This window comes from Phyllostomus discolor, chromosome 4, assembly GCF_004126475.2.
Source record: "Phyllostomus discolor isolate MPI-MPIP mPhyDis1 chromosome 4, mPhyDis1.pri.v3, whole genome shotgun sequence".
NCBI classification, from domain to species: domain Eukaryota; kingdom Metazoa; phylum Chordata; class Mammalia; order Chiroptera; family Phyllostomidae; genus Phyllostomus; species Phyllostomus discolor.
In genome coordinates, this window is record NC_040906.2 from 17,696,536 (window position 1) to 17,716,168 (window position 19,633).

The 19,633-nt window shown below is 36.1% G+C and overlaps 1 protein-coding gene across 1 annotated transcript in view; it reads left to right on the forward strand.

Moving 5' to 3' along the window:
* The window catches only part of ABCA12 (ATP binding cassette subfamily A member 12), a 167,053-nt gene that overhangs the window by 88,247 nt on the left and 59,173 nt on the right, over positions 1-19,633 (forward strand). Inside the window, exons 12-20 of the mRNA XM_036022884.1 lie at positions 3,785-4,038; positions 4,129-4,241; positions 5,674-5,798; positions 7,450-7,623; positions 9,530-9,694; positions 10,000-10,210; positions 11,228-11,367; positions 13,388-13,507; positions 16,635-16,725. Of these exons, the coding sequence (XP_035878777.1) occupies positions 3,785-4,038; positions 4,129-4,241; positions 5,674-5,798; positions 7,450-7,623; positions 9,530-9,694; positions 10,000-10,210; positions 11,228-11,367; positions 13,388-13,507; positions 16,635-16,725 (1,393 nt within the window). The remainder of the gene's footprint in view (positions 1-3,784; positions 4,039-4,128; positions 4,242-5,673; positions 5,799-7,449; positions 7,624-9,529; positions 9,695-9,999; positions 10,211-11,227; positions 11,368-13,387; positions 13,508-16,634; positions 16,726-19,633) is intronic.

The window sequence follows — 19,633 nt, forward strand, 5'->3', positions numbered from 1 at the left end:
TTTATCCCAAGACTACAAGCTCCATGAGGAATGTTGCTAAGTCTGTCCCTTTACTGTTATATCCTCAGCACCTGACACAGAGTGCGACACATGGAAAATATCCAGTACATATTATTGAAAGAATGAGGACAAACTATCCTAGAGTTTTACAATAAGAGATGCTTTTATTCCCCTGTTTGCCCTCCCTAGTAATTAGGACTCTGATTGTGACAGTCAAGGCCAGCCATTCAAAAACTTTATTTATTTACTTTTTTAAAGATTTTATTTATTTATTTTTAGAGAGGGAAGGGAGGGAGAAAGAGAGAGAGAAACATCAATGTGCGGTTGCTGGGGGCCATGGCCTGCAACCCAGGCATGTACCCTGATTGGGAATCGAACCTGTGATGCTTTGGTTCACAGCCTGTGCTCAATCCACTGAGCTACACCAGCCAGGCCCAAAAACTTTACTCATGGTATTCCTAAGAAGGTTTAGACCTTCCAAAATGTCAAATGACTGTTATTCATTGGTGGCTTTTCCCTTGTTCCCACCCCTCTGTTCTAGCTATAACATTCTACTCTAGAACTTTTGTGTCCTCTCTGTCCTTCACTGTCTATTTTATTCCTTTTTCTTTCCAGTTGCTTTCGTGGAAGTGTAATATGATTGGGGAACTACAAATGAAGTAGATATTCCCTATGCTGGGAAGAAATATTCACAATACAATATGTTTATTGTTAACACTTTTACATTTTTAAATAGTACCCTCAAGGGACCAGGAGTGTTTCTGTTTTATAATTTTTATGCTTAACAGTATTCTGATGTGTACACCATCATGTCACTTACAATTCTGATTCAGATGCATGTGGGAACCATAAGTACTGGGAAATGTAGTTGCAGCCAGAGATGGAATTAGTTACAGTCATTGTTCCAGTGAGGCCTGAGTCTTTACTAACTATGTGGACCAGGTTGGTGATAAAGGAGAGAGGGGCTCTATGTGAGGCTCTGACAAACCTTCAGTCTGGACTTGACATATATGTTTAAAGACAGGATTATAATTCCCTGAATTTATGTTGATTACTAATGACCCATATAGCACTAACATTCTAATACACATATGAACAAATTGATAAATATTAAATGGGTGTCATGAAGCTCCTTGCTAGATGCACCTCTCAGTGCCTTCCACAATATTGACCCTGAATTAGATTATTATTTCAGAGAACCAAATCTACCTCAATGGCATGGCAAGATTTGCATTTCACTTCTATTACTTTTATCTTACCAAGCCAAGATTATGCTGTATGGACTTTTACTGGTTTCTCATACATGTATGCCAAATTTGCAATAAAAAATATAGCTGGATCTCTACTGAGGAGTAAAAGTCATTCAAATTTACTACATCCTCGAAGTCTCAATTAAAACAAATATATTGGGCTACCAGTATTTATCCTTTTATTTAAGAAATCACTAAAATAAAAGTCACTGGAGGATGTGACAAGAAGGCTTGGCTCTGTTCATTAGAACTTTAATCATGCCTACACTGGGAAAAGTTGAAGGAACAGAGTGGCAAACATGTAGTTACAGCTGGTAAATGGTTAGATCTACCAAATAGTGGAAATTTCTTTCAGCACTAAAACTAGTAAGTAGAATTTTAATATATGTGAGTCCATTTTAGATAGCTCAAACCTGGAAATCAATTAGAATATTAAATAGAGTTGAAAACAAGCCAATAATATTTGCTATGTAAGGTGATTGGTGTTTAATTGCTACTGCCTGCAGGTAGTTACTCTAAACCTCTCATCAAAGACATGGTCTTGTGCGTTTCCCATTTGATCTATAGAAAGAAACATTCCAAACATTCACCTGTATCATAAAATAATTCATTTCCATCAAAATGCAACTTCTGATTGGCAACTGAACTGCAGTGAGTGATACATACACTTGCCATTTTAGATGGTGCTCCAAATTATTTGACTTCTTAGGAGGAACAGCTCGGGGGTAGCTTCCAAGCACAGTAGACCTGGACTTCCCAGAGATGCATGACTTTTTTCTTCGGGAAGTATGACTAGGAAATCCATCCTCAAAACACACTGAGCATACTGAACCTCGGAGAGTATAGGCGACAGAATTAGTTTATTTCCATTTTCTCCTCTTCCTCACATGTGGAATTTTAAGCCCTTTTGAAACACGTTTGTTCCACAGAACTGATAAATGCACCTAGTTTTCCTCGATAGATAAGAGTGTAGAAGATAATGCTAGCCACAACGTGGACACTTCTGAAAAGCCAGGTGTGCCCGCATCCATATTTTAAATTTTAAATGCAGTCTTACTATAATGTGTCTGATTCCCAGGCTGCAGTTTAAAAAAGTTTTTTAACTTTTTCCTGTCAATTATTCTTTTTTAAATTGTGGTAAAATATACATAACATAAAATTTGTGTCTTAACCGTTTTAACTGTGAAGTCTTAACTATTTTAACTGTGAAGTTCAGTCTTGCTGAATGCCTCCGCATCACTGTGCAACCAGTCTCCAGGACTTTTCATCTTATAAAACTAAAATCTATTAAACAACAGCTCCACACCCATCTCTCCCCACTAGTCCCTGGAAACCCACACTTCTGTTTTCAGTCACTATGAATTTTACTACTCTAGGTAACTTATATAATAAGTAGCATCATCTGTATTTACCTTTTTGTGACTGGCTTACTCCACTTGGCATAATGCCCCCAATGCTCATCCATGTGGTAGCATGTGTCAGAATTTCTTTCCTGAATGGTATTCTATTTTGTGTGTATACCACATTCTGTTCATTCATTCATCTGCCTGTGGACACTTGGGTTGCTTCCCCCTGTTGACTGTTGTGAATAATGCTGCCATCAACAAATAGCTATTTAAAATTCAACTTCCAATACTTTTAGGTATACTGTGTATATATATTAGGTGTTGTGTATATTAGGTATATTGGTGTTAACAGATACAAGTCCATCTGGTCTAGTTATAGTGCACTTTCTTTTCTTTTCTTTTACTTTTGTGTAAAGTAGATTGTATAATAATTCTATTTTTAGTTCTTTGAGGAACCACCCTATTGTTTTCCATAGTGGCTGCATGATTTCACCTTCCCACCAATGGTGTACAAGTGTTCCAATTGCTCCATATCCTTGTCAACATTTGCTATTTTCTATTTTAGTTTTTGTGTTGTTTGGAGGCATTTTTAAAAACAGTATCCATCTTAATGGGTGTGAGGAAGATGGACTGTTTTGAAGTTCCATACCAAACGTGCTTTGCTATCTTCCCTTACCCATGACTAATACATAAACTAAAATATAAAATTAGTTTAAGTGTTTGTGATTTAAATAGATAAAATTAAATGAAATCTTTTTAAACTTTGCATCTATAAGGTATGAGTACAGTTGGGAAAGATATGTCTGATAGGTCTAAAAGTTTTATAAAATTTAAAAAATTAACTTAGCTTTTGAAAATTTATTAGGGCGGCATTGGTCAGCAGGATCATATTATATAGGTTTCAAATGTACATTTCTGTTATACATGATCTGTATATTGCAATGGGTGTTTACCATCCAAAGTCAAACCGTCTTCTGTCACCAAATATTTGGTCCCCTTTAACATTCTTAAGAGAATAATAACCTCACCTGACAGAAAAGAGGGCTTCAGGGTAACCCTGTTGCCGAATGCCAGCTCACTAAACACATGAATGAATTTTTTCAAGTAAATCAGTTGTGCTTATTATCAACTGCTAAGTATTTAGAATAATGTAACGTTGATTTGCCACTCTTTTCCCCCTTTGGAAAGGTGTCTCAACTTCGGCACTTGACAGAACTCCTTTGTGAACCTGAAACCTTCAGTTCGGTAGAGAAACTGTGCCCGCTCTCTGATATGAACTTCAGAAACCTGTGTGAAGAGAGTGCGCTTCATGTGCAACTTCTGGAGGCAGCAGAGCTCAGCACTGACATAGCAACCAGCTTACTGTACAACAACATCATCTCCAAAAAACTGAAAGATCTGCTGACTGGGGATCCGATCAAAATTAATTTAAATATGGATCGGTATGTTTTTCCACTGTCTTCTTCCTTGATGAAATCCCTTCTCAAATTATTGAAATGCTGAGTTCAATTTCCTCTTCTGTTCTGTTCCAGGTTTCTAGAACAGGCATTGCAAATGAATTACTTGGAAAATATTACACAATTAATACCAGCCATAGAAGCCACACTGCATGTCAATCACAGTGCAGACACTTCTGAAAAACCAGGTGTGTCCCTGTCCATATTTTAAATTCCATCTTATTAGAATGTGTGTGATTCTCACGCTGCAGTTTAAGAAAACCTTTTTTGAAGTTCTCAACAAAGCCTGCTTCGTATCAGCTCTTTCACCTCAGAAACCTGAAGCTTTCAAATATGGTTACTCATCTAAAGTAAAGACACAGAAAGCTAGCAGAGAATGAAAGAGGGAAATTTGATTTCACAATGAAAAGGTCTTCAAACATTTAACTAGTTAGACCAGTTACCTTTTGTTTCTCTGATATATTAAAGTGTATTTGATGGTCTGTCAATAAAGGTAGGATGAAATTTATTTACTTCTGTGAGAATAATACGATTTAAAAAATGAAATAGATGCACTGCTCTCAACAGAAATTCAGAACCTCCTATTAGTATTCTGAGCATGATGCATCATGCAATGTTTCTTCTTTGCATAATACCTCAATACTGAACAGAAAGGCACTTAGAATTTCGGACAACAGGCAGCCACTGAAGTGGAAGGTCACTGAGTCCAAAAATAAAGGCAGTGTGTTTGCATGAGGGAGACTTCATAAAGAAGTTGAACGGTATTTGCAGAATGGAGATCACCATCTGCCAAAATGAAGTCAAAATATTATGCATTAAATGACCCAGATATGAAGTAATTATAATTACTGTCCTAAAAGAGTTTGAAGTTAAACACATTCTATTTGAAAACTCCATTTAAAAAAAAAAGATTTTATTTATTTATTTATTTTTAGAGAGGGGAAAGAAAGGAGAAAGAGAGGGAGAGAAACACTGATGTGTGGTTGGCCTCTCAGACGCCCCCTATTGGGGGCCTGTCCTGCAACCCAGGCATGTGCCCCTACTGGGAATCAAACCAGCCACCCTTTGGCTTGCAGGCTGGTGCTCAATCCACTGATCCACATCAGCCAGGGCTATTTGAAAACTCTTTATAAACTATAGCATGCTGGGCCAAGTTATGGGAAAATGCCCTGTGCCCTGAGGCCCTGTGTTGTAGATTTAACACACCATGCCCTAAGTTGACAATGTTATATAATCCAAGGTTAAAAATCATTTTGAATGTGTGTGATATTTTAAATCAAATGGAGAGATATATATTTAGTTCACTATGTGATCAGAATCTCTGAGGAAACCCTTTTTTCTTCGAATGAATCTTGAGTTGCAGACATGTAAGGAATGTGGCGTAATTGGTTACAGTAGGTTAGTGATATTGTACCAGGAACAAGTCTAAATCGGATAGAAGTACATTCTAAGGATGCAAAGTTTGCCAGAACTGGGAGACATTTGCTCCAGACGCAAGAAATATGTGTTGAATATATGTGTTAGCCTAGAAGGTTTCTCTGTTTTAGTACAACTGAAAAAATTATATCACAATCAACATGTGAGTTTTTTTTTTTTCTTTCTTTGTTTTCCCCCTTGCAGGACAGTTCATCGAAATGTTTAAAAATGTGGAAGCACTGAAGGAAGAGCTGCGGAGACTGACAGGCCTGTCCAACAGGAGTATCGACGACATGCTGGCGATTCCTATCCCTGACAACAGGGCTGAGGTGGGGTGGAGCTCATCTGTCCTTACATCCAGTATTTAAAAGTCTAAATAGCATTAAATATTTGTTGGACATTTATCGGTAAAACACTGAGTAGTTGAATATAAATCTGGTGAAGTTTCTATGCAAGTGATAAAATTAGAGGGCTAGATCTTAAATGAAGATGGAAGAAAAATCCTGAAGCAAGAAAATTACCACTTTCTGTTCCTTTCCTTCTAGTCTTTCTTCCCTTCCTCTTGCCTCCTTGTTCCTCTCCTTTTCTTTACCCCCAGATGGTTTCCTTCAATAAGCGGTGACATCAATTCCTTATGTTCACTGTCACAATCACCTTATCGGAGGTAAATTTGCATCATAAATATCTATTATGATGATACCAAAGTTTCAGTAACCTAATTAAGGGACAAAACAGGAAGGCCATTTATAATTTGTAAAAACTAAAATAAAAATGAATACTCGTTTTTGTTTATCGCTTTGTAAGAGTCCCTAGACAAGACAATATATAACATAGATATGGTCCAAGGAAGTTTGTGGACATTTGCAGGTGTGATATACATTATTAGGGATGTGAAAATGAAAGTATCATTTCTTCCTAGGCTGATAATAGGGTTTTCTACTTGCAATCATTTATCTTTCATCTCTTTTCTAAGTCCATTGTCATCTGCAAGTGTCATAGAAGTTTTCCAAAAGAGCTGCCTCATTCATTCAAATTTTACATGTGACAGAGTGTGCCATTTCTAAGCACAGCCCAGCCATTCTCCAATATTAGATAATGTTTTTTAAATGCCTCTAAGGCTGCCTTTGGAAAATACTTACATGTCCTTTTGTCGTGTTAATCGCTTCCTCAATCCAACAATGGAAACTGCTTTGACTTCACTTTTTTTTCCTCTGGTTCTAGCAAATGGCATTCCTTCACCTTTTCCCTTTGATCTCACCTTTTGCTCATTTGATCCTATGATTTAATTTCTGCAACTCTGCTTTTAGCTTCTGAAGAGCAGCTTCATTTTGATAAACTAAAGCCAGTAAAGGGAGAGAATTCATTTTTATTGCTTTCAAAAGGAAGAGAGAAAAGTTTCTGTAATCTGGAATTTCATAGGCTTTTCTTTTCATTTCAACTTGGTAGCCGTGGAGATGACATCTTGTTTCCCATATTTAACCCTCACTTTTCACACCTGCATTACTGCCCAGGTTGATTCACGTTACTGTGGGATTCTGGGTATTTTTTTTTTTGCCTTTCAGTTCTGAGCCCAAGAGTTCACTGGATGAGATTACAACTTTGAATGACTATAAAAATAAAATGCAATTTAAATAAACTAAGGTTGAGTTTTAAAGGTACCATGAGTGTTAAGTTAGTATTTTTCTGAAATTTACTCCAAACCAATTATTTTTCTTAGTACCATCATGTAGCTAGGCATTCAAGCAAGAAGTAATTGTACATCCCTCTGTCTCTTTCCCCTTCTTATTCCTTGAGCCTCCCAGTGAACTGCAGGCTTGCTGCAGCTTTACTGGTAGTAATTAGTGCTTTAAATAAGTATTTGAGTCTGAGGACGTCATATTTTTTTAATGGAGTCTAAGAGTATAAGAAAAATTTCTCAAGATGGACAGATGGCTCTCAAAGGACTCACAGGTAAAATGTTTTTCTTCCTCCGACTTGCAGATTATTTCTCGTGTGTTCTGGCTGCATTCGTGTGACGCTAATACGACCGATCCCAAGCTGGAAAGGGCAATGGAGGAATTCTGCAGCCTGCCTCTTCCAGAGCGATCCCGGCAGTCTTACCTCATTGGACTCACTCTGCTACACTACTTAGACATCTACAACTTCACATACAAGGCGAGTTGCTGCCGGTGAAATATCTTGATATTCATACTTTAGTATGAAATAGGCCATTACACATGTGTGCTGTCTGATACTATAAGGAATAAAATCCATTTATATAGCTTGTGGAAAATACAGCTTTATTTTAGAGTGACATGGGACCTTAGAGATTATATATGGCAAATTTGCACATTTATAGATGAATAAATGAATATTACTGACTCATTAACTCTCAGTTCATGTATCTAAGAGCAGGAATTAAATTTGATGTGTATATAATATATAAATTTAATATATACTATGCTAATGTGTGAAGTATAAGTGTTATGATAATTTTGATAGTAATAAACATTATTTTGTTAAGATAAAATTAAAGATTAGAAACAGTTATTTTATTCAAGTAAACCAGAAAGAGATTTTTGGTGTGTTTTCAATAAAAATTTGTGTTTCATCAATTTAGATAGAGGCTACCATTATTATCCAGTGGAATAAAACAAGTGGTCATTATTAGAGCTCAGTAAAGTCAGCAATGACTTCATCTTGCAATAAGTAGATGCTTTATTAGTACTTATTTAATAAAAAACTGAAAGAAAAAATAGAAACATAAGAAAACTAAGCACTCTGTTCACCCAATTCTAAAGTAGGTCAAAAATACTTACATGTTATTAAAAACACTGAAAAATGTGTCTCTCTCTTTTGGTACCAAAAAACAAAAGCAACCAACGGAATTACTTTGTTGAATTATAGCAAAAGGGATGAAAATGTTTTAAGACTACTTGTAATCAATCCTTTTCTGAGTCACTACTATATCACATCTATATTTTTGTGATGACCTCTTATCTGGCTTCCCTGCCTCCACGCTTGGTCACATTTATTTGATAGCTCACATTTATTTGATAGCTGTTTCTCCTCTCAGACCAAAGCTCTCTATCGGAGGGAGGATGCCAGCTTGAGCACCACTGTATACCCATCACCTCACCCAGTGCTGGAAACAGAACAGGCGTTCAATTAATTTTCACATAATAAATAAATGAGTAAGAGGATAAAACAACTTTAAAATTTTAAAATATTTTTAGTGTTTATTTTTTCTGCAGCAGAAATGGGATTAGGATTTATAGGATGAGGATTAAATAAACCACGTGAACTTTGGGACAGAGCTTTTCTGCTTCTAAGGAGCACATTATATGACTTTTTGACCAATAGCATACATGAAGAATTATATAATTGATATTTACCTTTCTGACTTTCAAAATCATTTTTTGGCAAGTTTATTGAGGTATTCATATGCCATAAAGTTCACTCAAGTGTACAGTTTAATGATTTTTTTAATAAATTGTGCAACTATTACCACAATGTGATTTTAGAACATTTCCATCAATCCAAGGAGAAGCCCATGTCCATTTGCAGCCACTTCCCATTCTGACCTCACGCCCAGCAACCTCTACTCTGCTTTCTGTCTCCATAGATTTGCCTTTTTGAGACCTTTTACATAAATTGTATTATATACTACGTGGTCTTTGTGTCTGTTTTTTTTTCACTTAGTATAATGTTTTTGAGTTTCATACATGTTGCAGCTTGTGTAAATACTTCATTATTTGTTCATTGCTAAGTAGTATTCCAGTTTAAGGGTATATATATATGTTATATCCATTCATGTGGATTGTTCTCACCTGTTGGCGGCTCTGGTGAGCAAGCCTATGGCAGACCTTCAAGGCTTTGTGTAGACACATTGTTGTCATTTCTCTCAGCAAATCCCTAGGAACAGAACTGCTGGGTTTTATGGTATATTTGTGTTTAACCATTTAATAAACTTCCAAAGTGTTTTCCAAAGTGGCTTTCCCTTTTTAATATCCTCACCAATGGTGTGCACAGGTTCTGGTTTCCCCACATAAATCATCTATTTTTATTCTGTTTCTTTTAGGTGTTTTTTCCCAGGGAAGATCAAAAGCCAGTAGAAAAGATGATAGAACTTTTCATGAAGCTCAAAGGCATCCTCAACCAGCTGGCTTCCGGCGCACACCCGCTGCTCAGCAAAATGAGGTCCCTGAGACAAATGCACCTGCCCAGGAGCGTTCCGCTAACGCAGGTAGGGAAGTTACCCAGTGGCGTTCTTGTTGGAAAATTCCTTCTGTCGTATCAACTTGTATTTAAGATTAGTTATAATACATTGTTACGAATAAGGTACGCTGCAAAAATAAATCTGCAAGAAAACTCTTCTTCTCCGGCTTAAATTGAAGTTTCACAGTCTGCATTTCCATTTGGGATACACGTTTCAAAGGAATTGTGAAGTGTGGGAACTACAAGAATACTCTAAGTATTGTCAGGTTTTGTTCCTAGACGAACATCTGTCGCTCACACGATGTTCACAAGTCGTGGATTTTGCTCTCACAGGCAATGTACAGGAGCAATCGGATGAGCACAACCCCGGGATCATTCAGCACCATCTCCCAAGCCTTGTGTTCCCAAGGAATCACCACCGAATACTTGACCGCCTTGCTGCCCTCTTCCCAGAGGCAAAGAGGCAACCGCACCGAAGATTTGTTGACTTACAAATTAAGTAAAGAGCAAATTGCTGCAAAATATGGAGTTCCCACAAATGCCAGTGAGTATACTTCAAAATCAGCATGGTAATATCACCTAACAACATTGTCTACTCTATCTTAGCTTTTTATAATAAACAAAGTATTAATCTTCTCCGAATATAAAAATAGAAAACATTTATACCGCCCTTTCCGCATGTCAAGCATGTTGTGTATGTTAACTCACCCACTCTTCACCACGACCCCATGAGGTACGCATGCCTGTATCTTCATCTTAGTAAGGGGGCGGGGGGTACACAGAGACTGAGGAATCTGGCCACGGTCATCCAACTTGGAAATAATCAGAGTTGTGATTGGGGCCCAGGCAACCAGTCTGCCGTGAAGTCGAGCCACTTACCCATAATGCTGAGAATTTGTCCATCATTAATTACGCCTTCCTTGCCAAGAGGGAACGTAAACACACACTTTAAATCTGTTCAGTCAGTATTTTTTCTTAACATTCTAGAACTAGAAATCTGCACCAGCGAAGAGAAGTTCCATGAACGCAGCAGGACTGTGAGCTTTTAGTGGCACCTCAAAGTCATTTACCTCATCTATGAGCTTTGAAACGTAAAACACGGTTGGCTGAGCTCTTCCAAGTAATATGTAGATGTTTTAGTACAGCAATTGGATTGACTCATTTCTTGGTCTTTTTATTTATTCAGCAAATATTTATCAAACAGCTCATGTATCTGGTGTATATATATGTATGCACACGCGTATGGATGTGTGTGCATTCTCAATTAAGTGCTGGTGAGGTGGATCTATTGGAAGCAGTTTTGCAATGTGATTTCAATCTTTTAACTCCTCTTGACAAAATGCCATCACTTTTTTTGAGCTTGTTTGTTGTGTTAAACTTTTATACCTAAAAAAATAAAATTGTTACTGTGCTTTCTAACTTAGATATTAGGTGCTTCGCATCTGTTAATAGTGCTAAGGCATTATTTTGGGGTGTGATAACAATAATCTGTGTCAATTTACCATCTAGAAATAGATTTGAAATACATACACTAAAATTTTTTATTACACTTTCTTTCCAGCACCATTTTGCTTCTCCCTTTACAAAGACATCATTAACATGCCTGCTGGACCTGTGATTTGGGCTTTCTTGAAACCTATGTTGTTGGGAAAGATTCTGTATGCGCCATATACTCCAGTCACAAAGGCAATCATGGAAAAGGTTTGTCCATTATAAATCAAAGTTTCTATCTTGCATATTAAAATGATTTTTAAAATAACCAACTTCCAATTTTACTCTGACTCAGATTTCTTTATATCTTACCTACTATTACCTTTGGCTTTCTGAAACTGTTAATAATTCTCCACTTACAACCTGTCTATGTAAACAATGTAGATTGGGTGGTAACTCTTTGAAGAGAAACAAACCATGTTGATACTTGACTATGAGGTTAGTGAAAGCAAGGCCTCGGATTTTTCAACTTATCTCCCAAGGCAGAATGTTTTTCAACAACTCTTGTCTAACTTTCTAAGCATGTAAAAAGAATGAATACTAGAAAAAATAATACTGAAGCATTATATAACTAATTTAAACAAAAGTAATCCCTAAATAATAGATTCTTGACTTCATATATATGGTTGTACAATATAACATCCTATATAGAATAAAGAGACTCATCCTGGCTGGTGTGGCTCAGTGGATTGAGCACCAGTCTATGCACCAAAAGGTTGCTGGTTCAAGTCCTGGTCAGGGCACATGCCTGGGTTGCAGGACTGGTCCCCAGGTGGGGGAGTGCAAGGAGTAGCCAATCAATGTTTCTCTTGCACATGGGTGTTTCTCTCCTTCTCTTTCTCCCTCCTTTTCCCTCTCTCTAAAAATAATAAATAAAATCCTTTAAAAAATACAAAGGTTGAGAAAGACAACATTATTAGAAGTAACTATTGCTTATCTATCTGATTCAACCATAATAGCATTTCCTTCTCACTTTTAAAATTGACTTTAATGATTTGAATTATAAAGTTAACACCTTTAAAATGAGAGAATAAAAGTAAAAACAAATCTCTGTTTTACCATTACTTGTTTGCTAAACTGTAACTTATGTAAATGTAACATTATTTTTATGTCTACAAAAATGAACATGAGGGCATCACTGATTTCTAGAATGTTCTTTCTTTTTATTGAAATACATGTTAATATCTTATTTGCCATATTGACTACATACTTCTACACAATTTTGCATAAATGAAGTCATTACAAGCTTATTTTCTAGTGAAGTCTTTTTTTTTTTCTTTCCTTTTTGCTTGGTTCTCACCTCCTCTTTTTGTCCCTTCTTATTCTGCTCTTCTTTCCATGAAAACTCATGAATGTGAGCATTCAAGGATATGCCTTTTTATAATTTATGACATTTCTCTCATCCTTTATAAATTATTAAACGATATATACATTCATATGCAGAGTTCTCTGGTCATTGTTTGAATTATTAAAATTAGGCTGCATTATAATACTTTCAAACGCATTGCTTTTATTCATACCACAGTACCTTGTGGAAATTTCTTCCAATTCAATAGGTATAGCCTAAGTCATTCTTTTTTGAAGATTGAAAATTTTCATATCATAGAATTTACTCAGCCGGTCCTCAGTTGTTGGGTGTTCATTTTATATCAAGGGTTTATTTTTGGTTGTTGCTAATGTAAACGAGGTGGCAACAAATGCTCTCGGGTATTTGACTTTACACAAGGGTATTTTTATTTCAGGGAGATGCATGTTCATGATTGAAAGATTAAGAGCCATTGTATTTTATTTTAATGAGTAATGTCAGACTGCTTTCCAACAAAGGCTGTAACATCTATTTCCACCAGCAATATAGCAGTGTATCCTCTCCTTCTAGCCTTCCGCATTGCTGTTTTCTTTAGCAGTAAATTTGAGGGTATCATTTGTAAAATGAACAACTTGTGAGAACTGCAGAAAACATGCTTTTATTTTGGCTATAATTTCACTCTGAACATGAAGCAAACCCTAAATTTTCCAGAAATTTTATAAGTGATCTTGAACCTGTAAAAGCTGGTATTTAAAAAGTTTTGACCATCTGGGAAATTTCTAGCAATATGTTTTGCCTCTTAGAAGTGTTTCTTTAAGTTATGTAACACAACATCCTCAAGAGGCCTTTTTGAAATATAGGAAAAATACTAATAAACAAGATCTGTTTTTCTTTACCTTATGTATTTTTTATTTTGTCTTTAAGTCTAATGTAACTCTGAGGCAGCTGGCAGAATTAAGAGAAAAATCTCAAGAGTGGATGAATCAGTCACCACTTTTCATGAATTCTTTCCACCTGTTAAACCAGACGATTCCGATGCTCCAGGTAAGAGATGGTTCTGTCACTCACTTTCGTACAACTTATAATTCTTTGTGATTTTAATCGCCTCCATTACAGGCATAGTAAGATAGGGACTCAGAATCTATATGCAGCGGATTAAAATTCCTCTCTTCCAGAGAGCGGGTCTGGGGCAGGATAACAGATCTGTCACTCACGTTCATACTCATCCCCCTTCTCATATCACAGCTTCCCTGTAATTCACAGATAAGCCATCGTACAAGTTGATCTTGAGACATAGCTAGTGGTGGAAATCTGCCTTCCAAAAATAAAATGCTACAAAAACGAGTTAAACTATGCTTATTTATTTATTTCTGTACTTTAAATCATGCTTTGCTATCATAACAGAAGCAGATGTCCTACAATACTAGTACTCTGGAAAAGAATGTTACATTTGGGGAGTTCTTTGGTTGAGACATATGACACTCTAGTTTTGGTTAAAGATTTGACCATGCAACTCAAATAGAATGCACACTGGTTGAAAAGTAGAATTTGCTGTTCTTGTGAGAGATGTGGAATGGTTGGGAGGCGATGCAAAATAGTGTGGAGAAATCACACAAAGAGCTACTGATAAGTATGGACCAAGCAGAGCTGGATCAGTTATCTGTTGGAGAAGAGAAAATTTGCGGGAATGATGGCAATGCAAGAGCTTCAAAGGAGAATGGCTTGTCTATCAAGGAATTGACAGAGGCCCTTGGAAAATTGATGGAGCCCTAAAAATATCTATTTTTAATGTCTTTTTAAATAATCATGCTCAAGGAGTCAATCATAGAATAAAGGATTTGAATTATACAACTTTGTCAGGAAAATTACAGCCTAAACATTCTTTACTCAGTCCTTGTTTTTACTAATAAGTAGTGTGTAGTTATAATTACAACCTGATTTTTTTATTATAAATGATATGAGTTTCTAAAACAGATATTTAATATATTTGATTAATATACAGTAAGCATTTCATCAAACATCTTCTCCACAATTACTATTAAATTTGGTTTTAATTATAAGGACATTCATTTTAAGTGTCCTCTTTCAAGGAATCTCAGATAACAAAGGCTCCTTAGTACTTTATCAGCATATGTGGAAGATTGCTTTTTCTGTGAACAGATAGATAAAAAGCCCACACATAAGATTTCATTAAAGAAAGTTTTGTTAGCTAAAGTGGCAAATTAACAAGGGACATGATCTATGCATAATAGGTCTGAAGTGTGGTGATTTACTAAGAAGAAATTCTATGACCATATCCATTAAAGGATCATCGTCTAACAAAAATATCTTTATTCTCTTCTAGATTAAAATGTATCATTATTCTTAATTATTAAGGAAAATCTTATTTCTGCAAATGTGCATGGAATTTGAAGTTTCACACTTTTAGCATAAGACCTGGCTTTTCCATTTGTGAACCCTTAGGCCAGTTCCTTAGTGTACTTGGTCTGAAGTTTATGAATCTCTATGATGGGTACTGATAACCACTTCAGAGACTTATGAGGATTCTGTGTGTGGAAACACTTAAACATAATATTGTATATCATAGAGAGGAATGGTTGTAAAAGGGGGGGGGGAATAGAAATAAACTTCGATGGATCATCTCTGAAACACAGTGAACACAGTACTTTGCTTATTAGCAATGCTCTGATTCAGTCGGTCTTTCCAGGAAACACAGTTTAATTTCTGGTAAATAGTTAGGTTTTAAAGGACCTGGCTGTCATAGAATATAACTGTGTGATAGCCATCAGTCTGCATGCTACCAACTACTCTTAGACCCCTCAGCAGATATGGATTTAGCAAATTAATTCTATTATATATGCGTATGCTTTATGAATACGTATTATTCTTACTCATTTATCTCCATGATGACAAAACAGAAGATATTGTTAAGAAGGGCAAAAGAAGTAGTACTAAACTGTCCTCTAAAAGGACAATCAACTTAAGCCTGACTTACATAAAAACTGGGCCACGAGTTTACACAAAAGACATGCATAAACATTTCCTGAATCAAATTGAAATCTCTTCCTTCAACTTTCCCCTTGGGCCTTCTTGTATGTTCTTAGGGGAATTTATACACTTTGTTTTTTTCTAAAGTTATTGAATTTATTGGGATGACATTGGTTAAAAAATTATTGAAGCTACGGGTGTACAATTCTACAACACATGGTCTGTATGCTATATTGTGTGCTCACCACCCCAAGTCAAGTCTTCCACGGGAATTTACACACTTCTGTTGGGCCTAGCCTTGCCCTCTGTTATCTGTGCATAATCATAGTACTTGCTGCAAACTGTTATTGAAAACTGAGAAAGCCACAGTAAATTCTATTAGACAGTGTCCAGCACATAATAAGTTCTCGGTAGGTACTACCTAATAGTACTTCTACAGTGATAAAAGTTATACATCCCAATTTTGAGAGATAGCTGTAAAGGCTTTTATATTTTAAAGCATTTATGTTTTACTTTAAAATGTTAAGTCTTTCCAAGGAGTAATGTAAAGTTTTATTATTAGCTTATTTTTCCATGTTCAGGTAGTTGCTGTTATTAGCATATAAAACAACATTACAATAATTTACACTTCACTGTTCTGATGAGTTGCTCATCTCTACTTTACAGAAAAATAACCAGAAGCTGGAAAATGCTGAATGCTTGCTGAGAGCCTCACAGCCAGAAAGTAGTAGAACTAGTATACCAAAGAGCTGTGATGTCACATTCCATGTAGACAACCCAATTTTTAAAAAATTGTTTTTGTTTGCATCAGTTCAACAAAATTCATCTATTAACTATCAAAATTTTGTATGTAATGTGTTAAGAACAAATGCTATCAATATCTATGGGAAAAAGAATTGCTAAATTGGATATGATCTCCCAGTGCAGGTCATTATGGTCATGTCTGGCTGTGTTCGCAGCTGACCAATTTGTGTCTATACACAAACAAAAGCCTAGCAGTCCAGGACATTACCTGCCACATGCTTTCTCTTTCTTTCTCGAGGATTGGTATGTGGCCCTTTGCAGTGTGGTCCATTCAGAACACCCAGTAGTGGTTCCTTGATTTCATGGAGGGTATTATTAGCTGATGAGTAAACGTGTTTTCCTCTTGTAGTAAAACTAATTCTCTGTTATTGTTTGTTAGAATACACTGAGGAATCCCTTTGTGCAAGTTTTTATCAAGTTCTCCGTGGGACTTGATGCTGTTGAACTATTGAAACAGATGGATGAACTCGGTGAGTCTGTATTCACACAACTTTTATTCATTGGTGGTGTCAGAAATGTGAAAATCACTGTCCTGTACAACATCTTCTTTTTCTTTTCTTTTGTATTTGTTTTTTCTCAGAAAGGTAAACTCCTGGATATATATCCATTTTCTTTCCCATTAGTTATACAAGTAGTAATGATTATTTGGATACCCAGTAACTGGAGTTAGTTTCAGTAATCATAAGGTGATATATTTCATGGAAGCACAGCTTTTCCTAAAATCACAGATAGGCTGGGGGATTGCCAAGAGTAAGAAGACACTTTTTAGTTTTTGGTAGCTTAAAGAAAAGCAAGTCCTTAAGGACAAAGAAAGTTGAGATAGTTTATTTCTGGATACATCGAAAGTTTTTTCTCCACTGGCTTCAGAATTACTTGACTAACCCAGAGTGCAACTGGAAGAGGTTATAGAGTTAGCAAAAGCAAAAACAAAAGCAATGTAGAGCTTAAAAAAAAAACAAACTAAAAACTAAATCAGTGGTTGAGTTGGATCCTCCTTTCATGGTTGTTTAGAAGGACCAGACTGAAGAGAATCAAAGGAAATCGTCTGAACTCATGCATTCTCTCTGCCATTCCCACCTTCAACCTAAAGGATGCAAGACATCTAGTTCAGTCTGTCTGATTCACTGTTGCTATGCAACCATGGGTACGAGGAAGGGATTGGGAGCATCAGAAACTGGCAGCAGTAGAGCAAGTACCCTCCTCCTCATTCCTGGAGCTACAAGGACATAGTGCCTTAGGTCACAAACCAGTGGGGAGGAATTATGATTACATTTGTACTGTACAGTGTATGTAATTACATGGACTTTCTGATACCCAGCCCAGTTTGATTAAAGAAAGATATTAGTGCATTTATACTCTAAAAGTATCATTTAGGTAAGGGACCAAAATATCACAGATCTACTACAAAGTTCTTATATAAAGTTTATCATTTCTAACTTTAAATATAGGATAGGATTTTTTAGAATTAAAAAAAACTAAAATGAATATAGCAATTGATGGTTGTGTAGTTATATATGTTGTATATGTAACTCAGTATCTGAGGCACTGTATAGTGTGAATTTGTGAATCACTGACCCTCATAGCTTTTCTCTGAGACTGTCTACCAACATTTTCAAAGAATCCTTGGTGTTGTGTTAATTTCCAGTGGCCACTGGAGGACACTGTTCAACCACAATTTTGCCCCTCCCCCACCAACATCTGTGTCCAGCAAAACATTTCACTTTAAAATCTAATGAGAAATTCATTTAAGAAGTTGCCCTCTGTTAGAAATTTAGTCTGTTATTGGACGGTGGAAGAGAACTGTTTAGCTTCTATGAGGAGGGATTTATGATATTCACAGCTTTCTTGGTATTCATAGAGGTCAAGTCAGTGAAAGTTTAATTGGCCAATGATTTATTAACTTCCGATTTCATATTTGCCCTTTGTATCAGTTGATTTCTTCATGAGAAATCATGAAATTGAAGAGCAATTAAATTCTCTTTCTTCCCGAGTCATTACCTGAAATGAAATCTTCATCATTTTATCTAGATTAATACAGATACCAATAGAGATAACCCACATAGGCTTTTTTATTTTTATTTTTATTTTTTATTTACTCGTTATTATATTTTTCCATTACCATTTAGTGCCCTTATACCACCCTTCCAGCAATCACCACACTGTTGTCCATGTCCATGAGTCCTTTTTCTTTTTTTGCTCAATCCCTCTGACCCCTAATCCCGTCCCCAGCACTAGCTGTCATCTGCTCTCTGTCTTAGTCTGTCTCTGTTTTGCTTGTTCATTCAGTTTGTTCATTAGATTCCACATATGAGTGAAATCACGCTATTTTTCTTTCTCTGAATGGCTTATTTCACTTAGCATAATGTTCTCCAGGTCCATCCATGCTGTTGCAAAGGGTAAAACTTTCTTCTTTTTATGGCCAAGTAGAATTCCAATATGTAAATGTCCCATAGTTGTTTTATCCACTCATCACTAATGGACACTTGGGCTGCTTCCACATCTTGGCAACTGTAAATAATGCTTCAATGAACATAAAGGTGCTTATGTTCTTTCAAATTAGTGTTTTGGGTTCCTTCAGATATATTCCCAGAAGTGGGATGGCCGGTCAAATGGTATATCCATTTTTAATTTTTTGAGGTATATCCATACGGCTTTCCACAGTAGCTGCCCAGTCTGCATTCCCACCAATAGTGTCAAAGTGTTCCCCTTTCTCCACATCCTTGCCAGTGCTTGTTGTTTGTTGATTTATTGATTATAGCCATTCGGACAGGTGTGAGATGGTTTCTCATTGTGGTTTTAATTTGTATTTCACTGATGATTAAATACATTGAGTATCTTTGCATACTCTGGCCATTTGTATGTCCTCTTTAGAGAAGTGACTATTCAGGTCTTTTGCCCATTTTTTAATTGGGTTGTTTGTTTGTTGGGTGTTGAGTTTTATAAATTCCTTATTATTTCATATATTAACCCCTTATCAGATATATTGACAAATATATCCTCCCATTCTGTGGGTTGTCTTTTTATTTTGTTGATGATTTCCTTTGCTGTGCAAAAACGTCTTAGTTAGATGTAGTTCCATTGTTTATTTTTTTCTTTTGTTTCCCTTGCCTGAAGAGATATGTCTGATAAAAACTTCTATGAGCAATATCTGAGATTTTGCTGCCTATGTTTTCTTCTAGGATTTTTATGGCTTCTGATCTAACATTTAAGTTTTTGATCCATTTTGAATTTATTCTTGTGTGTGGTATAAGAAGGTGGTCAAGTTTCATTTTTCTGCATGTATCTGTCCAATTTTCTGAACACCATTTACTGAATAAGCTGTCTTTAACTCATCGTATGTGTTTGGTTCCTCTGTCAAATATTGACTATAAATGTGTG